We start from the raw sequence: 15589 nt of genomic DNA, 5'->3' as shown, positions 1-15589 counted from the left end.
ATATATGTGTTTTTTTTCCAAACATTCACTAAAACATGTCTATATAACAGTTTATTTCAATAATTGAGTTGTTAATTTAAATTTAGGTGGATTATTTTGAATACTAACTGACCGTAGGTTCATCAGCTTGCCAAAAGTTTTGCTAGTAGAACAATAAAAATCTATCACTCTCCTACTATAGCAGCAAATCCATAACATTCCTAAACTTCTTACATGTGTTTTGAATATCTGTGCCTATTCTTTTTAATGTGTTTTTTAAAAACATTTTAAAGGTTTTAACAAACAGCAGGTATTTCTTTAAAAAACAGAGTAGAAGTATATAGTTTTATATACTTTTTATAGGTACATGTTTCTCCTTCCAGACTTTATCCTAGGCTTAAATAGACATCTGTCATTTTTAAAAGAGATCATATAATGTAAAGCTGTTCTGCGCCTTGCCCTGTGTGTGTTTCGAAATCCAAACATAAAAACCTGTAGAACTCAGAAGATAGAAAAGCAGTTTATCAGGAAGATAATATTTAAATGCACGAGATCACTTAGCACATCAATGGCAGAGCCTGGTCTGAAGACCAGATTTTATTCTTATCTGGTTCTCTTTTCCATATGTAATACCTTTTCAGATATCTCCAAAGGATTCGGCCTGAGGTGACTAAAGTCAAAGAATAGATGCTATGAAGATGGTGGGGGAAATAACCAACAATTCTAATCTATACTATGGACATTTTTCTGAGTGTTTTTCACAAACGTAGTTGTATTTATCTGGATAAATTTCAAGTAAGAAATAAAGGCAAACCAAGTATAACTAGACACCTTTTAATTTAATTGCCTTGGTAAGATTTGAATAACCATTTCTTTTATTTAATGTGATTTGTGATCGTGTTTTTCTATTATAAATATTTTAATAGACTTTTTTTTAGAGCAGTTTTAGGTTCACAGCAAAATTGAGCTAAAAGTACAGATTTCTCATATTCTCCTTGCACCCATACATGTACAGCCTCCCCCATTATCAATACCAGGGTAGTACATTTGTTAAGATTGATGAACCTACATCAACACATCCAGAGGCCATAGTTTCCATTAAGGTTCACTCTTGGTGTGTTCTGGTATATTCTTTGGGTTTGGACAAATGTATAATGACGGGTATCCAACATTATAGTATTATACAGAGTAGTTTCACTGCCTTAAAAATCTGTGCCCTGCCTATTCATCCCTTCCTCCCCCCTTAACCCCTGATAGCCACTGATCTTTTTACTGTCTCCATCATTTTCCCTTTTCTATTTTTTTCTATTATGAAATATAATGTGTTTGCCAGTGATCTAAATTAATATTTTAAATTTTTGTTTAGGCAATCAATACTTCAAAAAATGTATCAAAAGCAAAACAATTGATTGAAAAAGCAAAAGCTTTACACATCAGCAGGTCAAAAGCTGCTGAAGAAATAGCAACACCTTTAAGGCGTTCATCAAGACATCATACTCTTCCTGAAAGGAAGAAAATGTCAGACACAGAGGTAAGTATAACAAATATTTATTGGTATAAATTTTCTCCTGTTCTACTGTTTGGATAAAGTTATAAGGTATAATTGTAAGACAGCCTTGAGGTGGTAGAAAGAATATCATTTTCAGTTCTGCTTTAAAAGCCTTTGTCTATAAATATGGTCTGAATCCTTATTCAGTCAAAATCTTTCATAAGCTGAACTACATCTTCCCTTTCTTCAAAACAATTCCAAACAATTCCCTTACTCGTGTACACACTTTTGGCTCTAATCACACTAAATTATTAATTTCTCCCCAAATGGTGCATTTTTCACCTTTTTCAGTTTTTGATCTCATGATGGCGAGGTATATGGAGCTGCTCATGTAATTATCATGTCTATAGCTTTTGCACTGTAATCCTTTTGAAATTTTAATGACATTAATTGTATGACATTTTAAACATTTTTTTCGTATTCTGTCTTAGGACTCTGTAATAATAATAGATTCAAGTCCTACTTCTTTAAAGCATCCTGAGACAAATCAGAAGAAGCTTCAGTGTCTAAATGATGTACTAGGAAAAAAACCTAACAAGACTCCTAAAAATGTACCTGGTAATCAGATTTAATAACATTTATGATGAACATTAGAATGTTTGGGGGGTAATTATATTGTTCCTAATGCTCTCATTCTAATTTAATCTCTTGTTTTATAAAATGTAAACTTTTGATTGTATTAAATACTTCTATTTTAATAAGTAAGGTTATAATGTAGTGAAGAGTTTTGCAAAGGGTAACTGAGCATATTTTAAGTTATTGCATTTCTGTATATATTTATCCTCAGTTAAGTTAGAAGTTCCCAACCCTGACGACTAATCATCAAAATCATCTGGGTAAATTTGAACAAAAGTTAAATCTTTAGTTCTTTTCCTTAGACACATTTGCTAAGAATTTCCAGAGGTGGGTTGTGGGAATCTGTAGTTTAAAAAATGTTTGTTCTCCAGGGGATTCTGATAGTGATTTGTCAGATTGAAAGACCAGATCATTATATATAATTTTTGAAAGTTTAAAAGATATAATTTTGAAAGTACCTGGAGATTAGTGGAGATGATAAACATTAATACTAACCTAAGTATTTATTTTTCTAAGGGAAAATGAAAGTCGCTCCTTTATTTCTTACCAGAAAGGCTCATAAAACAGCTGATCCTATCCTTGGTTTTGATGAAAGCAGGTCAGTCCATATAAATTTTTAAATGCCAAAATGTTTTATGGAATGTATTTTGTACTTATTAATTTACATTGATGAGAAAGATGACAATAGTGACAGTGCTGCAACTGAATTGAAAAATCTTGGTCTTTTGCAAACATTTTGTGGCCATCTTCAGACAAAATAGTGGAAAAATAAACAGGCAAACCATAAATATCAAAAAGCTGATTATGAACCTATTCAGTAAATACTTAAATTCCTACTGTGTACCAGCCACTGCTTTTGGTACTAGGGATGTATTACGGGGAACAAAACATACATATCTTATATGCTTGAGGCTTATACTCTAGAAGAAAAACAATCTATGATTAAACATTACTGGGCCAACATATGAAATATTGCAGTGTGCTAAGAAAGAGATACAAAGTACTATTACATATTAAGTAATTTTGGTCTGGTTAAGAAAGGCCTTGCTGAAGAAATGACACCTGAACTGAAGGATGAGCAGGAATTCATCAAGGGAAGGAAGTGTTCCAACCAGAGGGAATGGTCTGTGCAGTCTCTATAGCTGGAAGGAACATTGTAAATACAGAAGATTGAAAGAATGCCAGTGTGACTTGAGCATAGAGAGGAGAGGTGAGAGGAATGTGAGACTAGGCTAGAGAGGTGGGTGCCAGGATGAATATGGACATTTGGATTTTGAAAATTTAATCTGACTGCTGGATTAATTTGGCTATTGAATAAAGAGTGGAACAGAGGAGGTCTTAGTGTGGATGCAGACATTCAGGTGTGAGATGATGGATTTATGTACTCAGGTGTTGGAAATGATGTATGAAAAGATTTTAGAAGATGAATTTAAAAACTTGATAATTAATTAGATCTGAGGTGCGAGAGAGAAAGGTGTAAGGATGACACTTACGTTCTGGTCTATGTAAGTAGATGGTACAATGGAAGAATACCAAATTTAGGGACATTATGGGTTCAGGTTATTTTTTTCCTATTTCAGTTTTATTGAGATATATTGTTAAATGCACAAATCTTAAGCATATAGTTTTGATAAATGCATTAATCAAGATACATCTTTTACTCCAAGAAAGTTACTTACTCTTTTTCTGTTATCCCCACCACCACCATAACAAAAGGTTACGACTATTCTGATTTCTATTATAGACTAATTTTATCTGTTTTAGAACTTCACATAAACTTTATATGTATATAAAGTTATATATATATATATATAATGAAGTCATATAAGAGGTACACTTTTGTCTCTGGCTTCTTTCAGTCAAGATAATATTATCAATAGTCTCTTTATTGCTGAGTAGTATTCCGTATATACCACAATTTGTTTATCTTTTATTGATGATCATTTGGGTTATTTCTAGTATAAGGCTGCTATGAACATTCTTATACACATGTGGACAAATGTTCTTATTTCTCTTGAGTTAATACCTAGAAGTAGAATTGCTCTGTCATTAGGTAGGTGCATGTTTAACATAATAAGAATAAACCAAAGTACTTTCCCATGTGATTATTCCATCGTATAAATGGAACAAATATGAGAGTTCCAGTTGCTACGCATTCTTGGAGCTTTTGGATGGTAGGTGTTCACATTTTGTGGATGTCTTTGAAGTCATTTTTTTCTATATATGCTTATTTTTATTTAATTATTTAACACTGATAGACTTGTTTTTATGATAAGCAAAAGAATTTGACCAGCTAACATCATAGCTGATTAAATCTTTTCAAATTAAATTAAAAGATATTTTATAGATAGTTAACTTTTTAAGTGTTTATAAACTTAGCTTTCCTTTTTCACATTATTTTCTTAAAAAGTCAAGATACATCTGAAAGATTTCAGGATTGTGATGTGCAAGCTAAAGCAAAGCGCGACTTCCTAATGAGTGGTCTGCCAGATTTGTTGAAACGACAAATTGCAAAGAAAGCTGCTGCGTTAGATATGTACAATGCAATGAGTACCAGTTTCCAGAGAGTTATTCATGTACAACAAAAAGATGATGGTAAGCTTGTTAATTATTATCGAATATTTACTTTTAAAATGTTAAAAGTGGTGAAATACATGGTGATGGAAGGAGACTAAACTTTGGGTGATGAACACACAATGTAACATGCAGAAGCTGTAGTATAATATTGTATACTTGAAACTCATAGATCTTTAAGAATCTCTCATAGGAGCTCCAGCCCTGTTCTTGTCCAAGCTACTGTTGAATGTTTAAGGGAAATCTGTCTCCACAACAGCTTCTGCTGTTTAGTAACATACCTATCTTTTGGTATATTTTCTGGAATAGGTAACAAGTGGCAGTGCTTCATTGCTGTAGTTCACCTTATTCTCACATGCACTGTGCACAAGAGTGAGCACAGGCCTCTTATAGGAAGGCGTTAGCTTGATCATAATTCTATTTGTATTCTAATGCTGTAGCAACCACAGTCTTTACTTATATAGTTTTAAATTGCAGTTAGTGTGCAAAGCCTTATATCTTTACTTTGTCATTGTTTCTACCTAGGGTTATTTTTGTAAGCACAAAAACAGATATATTCTCCTTAACTGGTTTTGTGATTTGGTTTAGTACACTCCTATTATGAAATATACACTATGTTCTCTTCTTTCTTTTCTTTTGTGTTTCTGACCTTTGTACTTTTTTAGGTTTGTTCAGCCTCTCATTTGTGTGGAGAACTTCCAGCCAGTCTTTGTAATAATATTCTACTTTTCTTTTTTTCGCATCTCTGCCACTGGCCATTCAGTTATTTTTTACTAGTTCAGCTTTATATAGTGTTTTCTAATAGTATGTTCGACTATAGAAATTAGTTATGCTTTTCTTCCCTGATTTTGATAAACTCATTTTCACAGGAGTGCTACTGTAAAACTTAGCATGTCTCTTTGTAGATGAGCAGATGAGGCAAGCACAGAGAGAACTTCTCTCTCTTAGAACCTTAAAGATTAAATTTTAAACCAGGATGCTAACTGACCCTGAAATTTTTACTCTGGGTAGCAAGGTAGATTTAAAAAGAAAATTTGCTAATATTTGCTTATTTCTAACAATTGGGAGGAAAGACGAGGTAATTTTTATTAACTGTATTTGTTGGAGGTGAGGATTTTGTTTCTTTGTACTCATCTGAGTTTTGGTACTTTTGTATTAACTATGTAGTTGTTAAGTCTTTTCATGTTTACATATTTGACATTTGATAAATGGAGAGTATGTATATGAAAGTAATAAAGACAAATTTTTTGTTTTTTAGGGTGCCATTTGTGGCATTTGAAACCACCTACTTGTCCTCTCTTACTTAAACTTAAAGAACTGAATACTAAAGTAATAGATCTCTCGAGATGTGTTATTGCTCTTGGTGAATTTTCAACATTGAATTCAAATTTGAAAAGTAATAATTCAGCTATTGGGGTAAGTATTAGAGAGCTCATCCATTATAGGTGTGTCCGTCACATCTTTCAAAGGAAAAAAATTGGATATCTACTATCATAGCCTAAAGTTCATTTTTTCCTAGAGTCTAGTTTTAAAATATAAATCCCAGTTGAAGTATGCATTTCTTTCGAATGCATACATAGAGTTATAAAAACATTTTATGCATTAACGATAGCCAGTTTTAAAAGAAGATGACATTATATAGCACATTTAGGTACTTTATAACATAATAAATATGTAAAGTACAATTAGTTGAAACAAAACAATAGAAAGATGAACTAAGTCCTTCAAAAACTGTGCAAATGCACCTTTGCCATCAAGGTTGTATTCAGTGACATTGCCATCAAGGTTACATTTAGTAACTAAGTTTAGTTACATTGATATTGACATGGACAGAAAGTTGGTAGTACTGTGCTTAATGTTAATAAATGATGTGGCTCTATTATTAAACATGTTATTCTTTATTTCAGTTTATGGAGAAAAGGAAAGATTTTACTGAAGAAGTAAGAAACCTTTTGCTGGAGGAAATTAAGTGGTCAAATCCTGAATTTTCTTTGAAGAAATATTTTCCTTTGTTTCTAAAAAAACGAACTGAGCAACAGGTACCCTCTGAATGTCATCATAAACAAGGTTAGTAATAATTATTATCATTTACTTTAACATTTCACTTTTGAAAACACTAAGGCAGTCATCAACCCATGGAAGTGGTCATAACAAAGAGAAGATCGTTTGTGGTTGGCAGGGAGGAAACTGAAGGAAAGCATCTTGTGCAATACAATGTTAGCCCTAGCCTGCTTCCAGAAATGCCAACCTAAAGACAGCTGTAGTTAAAATATTAATGTTAAAATATTAATAGTTCACTTGAAAGCTTTATATGAGATAATTTGAACTAATATAGCTTGTACAAAGGCAGTCTAAAAAACAAAATATTCAGCTTGCTTTCAGTATGCCACATTTGATTCTTGCCTTTCACTTTATAGTAACAAGACTATTGGATATTTTGAAGTGATATTAAGATTATTGGATATTAAAGTTTTTTGTTGATTAGTAAGCACGTGTATTTCTGTTATTCCCCATATAGAAAGTCCACAACTAGAGCCTGATGTCATTCAAAAAGAAACCAAAAGGAAACGAGTGGAAACTGAAAATCATAAGTCAAAAAGAAAGAAACCAAATGAGTATTCAGAAAGCTCAAAAAAGATAAATGGAAAACCAAAAGAACTTGACAAAAGAAACAACTCCACTGAAATAAAGCTAGATTCTTCCAGAGGTCTATATTTTAAAACATCCAGGAAGAAACAAACTGCTTTGAGGACAACATGTAAAGTGGAAACAGAAAAAGTAGAAGATTCTGATACTCTGATACTAGATGATGACAAAGAGTCTGTATCAGAAATATCTTCTGTTCTTGGTAAATTAGAGTTTCTCTCTCTGGTCCTAGAACTTTTTTTTTTTTTAACCTCTCACTTCCCCTTTCTCTTCATATATGCTTATTGCAACATTCAAGTAATATATATGTATAAAATAAGAAGTAGAAACCTTAACCAATTAGTCTTCCAGGTCACATGTAACAAATTGGTGTTTAGTCTTTGATTTTTCTGTACTTCCATAAATACATATGCTTTTTTAAAAAACAGGGATAATACTATACATATTATTTGACACCTGTCTCTCACATCTCTGGCATGTTCCCATTCAGGTTACCCAGCATTTCCAAAGTATCCTGTTGAATTGATTAATCATCTATGTAGCTTCAGAGTATGTTTTGATATTTGTACAAGTCTCCCATCATTTTTAAAGACAGTTTTCATCATCTGCTCTACTAAATGAACTATAGTTTCCCTTACCCCCATAAATCTCATTAGAGTTTTGATTTTACATTAGTTTATAGATTAGATTAATTTGGAGTAAATTGGCACCTTTATAACATTCCTTATTCTCAGTGGGGACTACAATATATATCTTTACTTACTGAGGATGACTTGGTTGGACACTTGAACATTTCTTTCCAGTTTTCAAAAGAGCCTCCACTAAAATTATCCTGTCTTTTTTCTTTAGATATTTTTTATGGTACTAATTATTTTTCACATTTCTATTATTCTTGAGTGGTTATTAAAATTTAAATGTGTACTTTTAAATCTTACTGTCATGAGACTTTATGGTGGTTGGTTTTTAAGGAGGCATTTGATGTAAAGAATTTTAAACGTAATATTGTTTTGAAATTGACTTTTTGGCATTTTATAAATATGTATTTGTATAAATAGTTATTATTACATGAAACAATAATATAAATGTCTAAGAAAATATGCTTATGTCAGAGAGCAAATACTTTAATATGTATTTTTTGCTTTAGATTCTGGAACTGAAGACATGCTTTGGACTGAAAAGTATCAACCTCAGAACTCCAATGAACTCATAGGCAATGAGCTAGCTATAAAAAAGTTACATAGGTTGGTAATATTTATAAAGAAATTGAGAAATACTTTATGAATCTAGTTTTATTATTTCATTCTAAAATCTAGAAATTATAAAGTAATGCATAGCACAATCTTTAAAAATTTTTTAAAGGAATTTTAAGTGAAAAGTAAGTATCCTTCTCTTTTCCGTAGAGGTAAATGTATTATTAAAGGTTCCTTGTAAAACCTTCTAGAAAAAATTTTATCCTTATATTTTTTCCTTCCTAACAAATGGGATCATAATACTACTAATTCACTTCCATAATCTTTTGTCTATAATTCCCACATCCAAAAAGTTCTGAAAACTGAAAGTTTATCAACTTTATTACACAAAGTTTATTGTCTTAATTGATCTCACCTAGTACGAGTTCATACATTTTTTAAAAAATAGAAATAGTAAGTGGTTATGGATGTACTGCCACAGACCTCTTTAGGGATGTTATGTGATATATGGTATATGTACTAAATTACCTTTCTAATATCTGAAAAATTCTGAATTCTAAAACTCACCTAGTCCAAAGGATTTCTTATAAGGAATTGCAACTCATAATAAGAGTTTAACACCTTGAGCGTGGCACTGTTATAAGCATTTGCATTGTTCTTAGCTCATTTAATCCCTAGAACAATATGAGCGTAAATACTATTGTCCTTATCTCATAGATGAGGAATCAGGCCTGGAGAGGTTGAATTATTTGTCTAAGGTCACAGCTAGAAAGTAGTGGAGCTAGAATTTAAACTCAGATAGTCTAGCTCCAGACTAGAACTTAATCTGTTGTATACTTAGCATTGTATATTAGACATCTTTTATGTTATCACACAATCTACCTAAGTTCCTTTTAGTTTCTGTGTACTAATTTCCTGTATAAGTGTGCCATAATGTATGGCACACTTAATGTATTTTTCCCCTGCTGATGTACTTCTAGGTTTTTCCTCTTGGAGGCTAATATAAACTGTTGCAGTGAATATCCATGTGTATATAATCTTGTGTATTTAGGCAAAAATTATTTTAAAATACTGATGCTCATGTAAAAATATTTTACTAATTATCGATTCAGAAGCGCCATGAAGTACTTAACAACTAACAATATGCCATAACTTCCTCCCACCAAATCATTTTAAAATATACTCTACAAGATATCTATATTCTGTGAATTATTTTTATTAACATACATTTTCTTATGTAAGTTGGTTGAAAGACTGGAAAAGAAGAGCTGAATGGGAAGAAAGACAAAATTTGAAGGGAAAAAGAGATGAGAAGCAAGAAGGTATTTTGAGTTTTTTTTTTACACTTCACTGAAAATTTTTAGTTAGATTAGCTAAAAACTTTTATTAAATTTCTTAATTGGTATTTTATATTTGGTTTTCTAGTTTTCGTACATTAAATTTCCAGTATGTATTGCTAAGACGTTTGTGAAATTTGATCATTGGATTTGGTGAGGTAGAATTGCTGCTTAAGCAATTTCTTTTCTGCCTAAGTAATTATTTTGTATGCATTTGAATAATTTTTCAGATCTGTCAGAGAGAATAGACTTCAAAGGCAGTTCAGATGAAGAAGAGAATCGTCTTTGCAATACTGTTCTTATAACAGGGCCAACGGGAGTGGGGAAAACTGCTGCGGTCTATGCTTGTGCTCAGGAGCTTGGATTTAAGGTTAGTAATAGCTACAGTGGAACGATGATAATGTACTAACTACATTCGAATTTAAAAAAAAACAAACCATTCTGCCTTTTTCATATACTCTTCTTTTAGATATTTGAAGTGAATGCCTCTTCTCAGCGCAGTGGAAGACAAATTCTGTCTCAACTGAAGGAAGCCACTCAGTCCCATCAAGTAGACAAGCAAGGTGTAAACTCACAAAAACCTTGTTTTTTTAATAGCTACAACATAGGCAAGTCACCAAGTAAGTAAATTATTTTCTTTGTCATAACCGTTTGAAAAAATAGTATCTAAGAAAAAAATTTTAATAATTAGCATTTTAACAATCATTTTTTATCTTTTCCTACACATACACATGCCTTTAAAATTTTTTTTTGGACTGTTTTAAAACAAATCTCAAGACCATAATTTAATTTTACCCATATATACTTGATATCTCTACGTTATAGGACTTTTTACAAAGCATAAGCATAATCAGAACTAATAAAATTAACTATATACTTTAATTTGATCTAATATACAGTCTAGTTTAATTTTTCTGTTTTCAAATGGTTTGTTCAAATCAGAATACATACCAAAAAAAAAAAAATCTAAACAAGGCCCACAGCTTATATTTGATTAAAGTCTCTTAAGTTTCTTTTAATCTCTCTAACAATTCCCTCGCCCTTTCTTTCCATATCATTTAGTTGTTGAAGAATATGGGTCATTTGTCATAAAATTTTTCACATTCTGGATTTGGCCCATTGTATCTTCATGGTATTAGCTAACATATTCCTCTTTCCTATGTTTTTTGTAAACTGGCAGTTTGATCTGTGGCCTGATTAGATAGCTTCAGGTTCTGTTTTGGGGCTAGCATGCATGCATAAGTAGGACCGTGTACTTCCTATAACATTATAGCAGGACATACATAATGACTGATTATCACACTTTTAGTGATATTAAAATTGATTGATGAGTTTAATTGTTTTCCATTATAAAGTTCTCCAACCTAACAACATGGCAAAAAGGTTGTTTCCATGTCTTAGCTGTTGTGAATAATGCTGCATTAGATATGAGAGTGCATATATCTCTTTAATATCCTGTTTTTGTTTCCTTTAGATATATACCCAAAAGTAGAATTGTTGGATCTTACAGTAAATCTGTTTTTAATTTTTTCAGAAACCTTCATATCGTTTTCTATAGTGGCTGAACTCACAGTATACAAAGTTTCCCTTTTCTCCACATCCTCGCTAAGAGTTGTCATCTCTTCAGATATTTTCATTCTCTTTCTCTCCTCCTTTGGCAAATCCAGTTATATATATTTTAGATCACTTGAAGTTTTCTCAGAGCTCACTAATTATTTGTTCAGTTTTTCAGTCCTTTTCTTCTCTTTCATTTTGGATAGTTTCTATTACTATTTATTTAAGTTCACAAATCTTATCTTTGTAGTATCTGGTATGCCGCCAGTGCCATCCACTGTAGTTTTCATTTCACAAATTGTGGTTCTCATTTTTAGAAGCTTAATTTAGTGTTTTTTATATCTTCTGTATTACCATGACCAGTCTTTCCTACTGGTTTTCGAACATATGAAATAGTTATAATTACTATTTTATTGTTCTTATCTACTAATAGCTGTCATCTATGTCATTTCTGAGTTGGTTTCAGTTGATTCCCCTCCACCCCCAATTATGGATTGTGTTTTCCTGCTTTTTTGGATGCCCGATCATTTTGATTGGATGGGTAGTTTACCTTGTTTGATGCTGGATATATCTGTGTTCCTATAACTATTCTTGTATTTTATTCTGGGATGCAGTTAAGTTACTTAAAAACAGTTTGATCTTTTCAGGTCTTTTATGCTGTGTTAGGTGAGACCACAGCAATATTTTAGTCTAGAGTTAATTTAACCCCATCCTTAGGCAGAATGCTTCTTAGTACTCTGTCCACTTCTACATTAATTATGAAGTTTGCCATTCTCTTTAGTAGGAAGAGTAACTGTCCCAGTTCTCTGTGAGCCTCAGGGATTATTTTCCCCAGAACCTTCACTGATCATTATTCAATTGAAGACTTTATGGGGAGCTTCTGCAGATTTCCAGAGTTCTCTGTGTCTCTATCTTCTCTTTGGTATCCTGCCGTATGAACTCTTATCTCCCTTGGTTTCTCAGGACTCCTAGTTCAGTCTCAGGGAAACCTCTTTACTGGTTTCCCCACATTACTGTGACCTAGAAATTCTCCGAAAGCAATAAGCTAGGCAATCCCTAGAGTTCATCTTGTTTGTTTCTTGTCTCTCAGGTATCACTGTCCTTTGTTGCATGATATCTAAAGTTTGGAAAAGCATTGTTTCAAATATGGGTCTTTTTTGTTATTTCATATGGATGGGTAAATCCAGTCTGTATCTTGGCCAGAAGCAAAACTGTTTTTCTTTTTGTGCTCATATTGTCTCATCTATGGCTAGGAGGAAACCTTTTTAATTGGCTTGTGTCCTTGCTTTCTGGCTTGTTAAGATGTTCCAGACCTAGAATAAGCTATTTCTCCAAGGAACTGATTATTTTGGTGGAAAGTCCTTTAAAAAGAATACATTGATAAAATTTAGCTAAAAACTTATGAGTATCTTAAAGTATAAATTGGCATTTTCTAAAACCAATCTTTGGACTGATGCCAGTCCATGATCAAGCATTCTTTGGACAAAAGTGGGAAAATAAGGACAAACTAGTGAATTTTGTAATAAGGTGAAATCTATTTAGTATAAAGAAATGTTTTTAATATTGTGTTAAAATGCCCTGTTTTTATGAAATGATAGTAATGTCTATGATTTTTTCAAACTCAAATTTTTCGATAATTTTTTTGAACACTTATAAGATGCAAGATATATGATAAGATCTGTGGAGATAAGAAGTGCAAAAAAAAGAATAGGACACAGCCATGGAATTATGCACATATGATAGTATGTGTAGAAGATTCTGCCCTGAGGCCATATGATGTAATTAGGACATGTAAAGACTGAATCAGGGTAGTTAGAGGAGAGAAAATGCTCTGGAATAAATGCTGGATGCCATTGGCTTCTTGGGGGAGGGGAATCAACCATTTATTTTTTGACTTTGTATCCATCCTCCATAACATCTCTAGAAAAACATTTACTTGCAGTATTAATTTACTGTAGAACTAAGCTAAAATTTGACAACAGAGTTCTATAATGTGCTCAGTCTGTACCATGATCACTTTTCCTCCAGCCTTTTCTTACATAGGTATAGAGAAAGTAAATGGAGGGATTATGAACGTTATTTGATTCAGAATATATGCTTCTTTGAAAAAGAGTATCTTTTTCAATCAACTGGTTTTGCCTTCTCTACTGATAGAATAACTAACAATACAGTAATATTTGAGTATACAGAGATTTGAATATGAGAGAAAATTTCTATATCTTTGATTTTTAACTGGTAGAAAGATAGACTGAGGATAACTCATTTTGGTATTGGTTTAATTTTTAGAATATTTATCTTTAAGTGCAATTTGTTTTTGGCAGAAAAATTAAGTTCCCCAAGGAAAGTTGTTACATCACCAAGGAAACTTCCTCCACCATTACCACAAAGTAATGGATCAAAGCGAGCACTTCCACCTAAAACTTTGGCAAATTATTTTAAAGTGTCTTCCAAGCCAAAAAATAATGAAGAACTAGGAGAACTTCTGGAAAACAATAAAGGTAAGACATTAAATTGACAAAATAAATTTGACATTTTTAATGGTAAAGAACCTAAGACATAAAAATATGATCTTTTTTTATGATAAAAATATTATCATTGCTTGAGTGCCTGTTTTTTAAGCTTAGCTATGCTGAAGGTCCGACATAAGAGTTTTGATATTTTATTTCAGTTTTGATGGAGAATTTCAGTTTGAGCTTATTCTGTGGAAATATCTAGTGTTTTATTACAAGTTGATTTTTTGTAAAATAATAATATTTTATTTATGCAGGAATCAAAAATTTTTTTGAACAGAAACAAATTATTCAGACTAAATCTACAAACACAACTAATTCAAATGTCAAAGAATATGGAGCTGAGGAACCCAACAGGAAAAATGCAACATCTCTCATTCTTTTTGAGGAGGTAGGCTTACAGAGGTATATATTCGTGATATCTAGTGGTAAAAACTTATTCTAAAGATTACTGTAGGTGTTACTGTAAAGTATTGCAAAATAGCCAAGAAAGTCAGGAATACTTTCAGTTTGAAATTAAAGCAAGTGGAACTGTCAACCATAGAAGAATTTTTCAGGAAGGTGATTAATGCAATCCAGAGTTATTAATTATTCAATGATTTTAGAAATTATTCTGACTCATATTTATCCAGTTACAGGTGACTGCATTTCTTTTAATGTTTGATAATTTTTTTACCCTTTTAATATTGTAAGATGTAAGGTTTTAGCATGGGCTGACTTCATACTATTTGTAAATTCATAGATTTTGTTTCTAACAGACATATAGTATATCTGCTATGTATACATAACTGATACTCAGTGAGTGTATTGTTACTTAGTACATTAATATTCTAATAAATGATTCTTAGGTTGATGTCATTTTTGAGGAAGATGCTGGGTTTTTGAATGCAATCAAAACATTCATGGCAACAACTAAAAGACCTGTAATTCTTACTACAAGTGGTAGGTAACAGTGATTTTACAATTAATTATTTTTGGTTAAAATATTTTGGAAAAAGATTCTAATTTTAGTTAGAAACGTTTTTTTAAAAAAGTTTGCTTGTAGGGAGGGAGGGAGTAATTGGGAGTTTTGTTTTATGAACTATATAGATGTCTAACCAATGTACTATACACTTGAAACTAATTAAAATAAGTAAATAAATTTTTTAAAAGTTTGCTAGTAAATTAAGTCTTTTTCTAAAATGAGGAGGCTCTTAGATCATTTTTAAACTAAGAATTATTCAAATTTGCAATTGATTGGCAGTCTTAAATAATTATAAAATCAATGTACCTCGCAAATAGCAATGACATTAAAAATGAATTTTACTTTGAATTACTGTGTTAGGTGTCAGATATTTAGGAAGCCAATAGCAGCCTAGGATGTAGATAGATTTCTGGACTAGCCAGTAAAGAGGTTTTGGTGGGGAAAATAACAGATCCTTCTCTTTGCCTTTTACTCATAATTAGATCACCAAACCTCATGTATTGGTCAATTTTTTTATGGAACCCAACCTTTTTGCAGTTCCTTAATATTGAATTTAGCCATTCCTTAATCTCTGATAATATACTTCCATAAGTATTATTGCATATTTTAGCTAAAGTAAGCCATCATCAGCCTAACAGAATTGGTCCACCTTCCTAATAATTAGCATTCAAAGTTTTATTTTCAAACTCATACAATTTTTTTATTATAAA

At 31.7% G+C, this 15589-nt stretch overlaps 1 protein-coding gene across 1 annotated transcript in view; it reads left to right on the top strand.

Moving 5' to 3' along the window:
• The window catches only part of ATAD5 (ATPase family AAA domain containing 5), a 36514-nt gene that overhangs the window by 12868 nt on the left and 8057 nt on the right, over positions 1-15589 (top strand). Inside the window, exons 7-17 of the mRNA XM_039886038.1 lie at positions 4515-4699; positions 5937-6094; positions 6586-6745; positions 7197-7526; positions 8469-8565; positions 9757-9836; positions 10082-10221; positions 10321-10471; positions 13727-13903; positions 14173-14306; positions 14764-14857. Of these exons, the coding sequence (XP_039741972.1) occupies positions 4515-4699; positions 5937-6094; positions 6586-6745; positions 7197-7526; positions 8469-8565; positions 9757-9836; positions 10082-10221; positions 10321-10471; positions 13727-13903; positions 14173-14306; positions 14764-14857 (1706 nt within the window). The remainder of the gene's footprint in view (positions 1-4514; positions 4700-5936; positions 6095-6585; positions 6746-7196; positions 7527-8468; positions 8566-9756; positions 9837-10081; positions 10222-10320; positions 10472-13726; positions 13904-14172; positions 14307-14763; positions 14858-15589) is intronic.

The sequence above is a fragment of the Pteropus medius genome, unplaced genomic scaffold (assembly GCF_902729225.1).
Source record: "Pteropus medius unplaced genomic scaffold, Ma_sr-lr_union100, whole genome shotgun sequence".
NCBI classification, from domain to species: domain Eukaryota; kingdom Metazoa; phylum Chordata; class Mammalia; order Chiroptera; family Pteropodidae; genus Pteropus; species Pteropus medius.
Note: the sequence above shows the minus strand (reverse complement) of the source record. Positions and strands in the feature narration are given on the sequence as shown.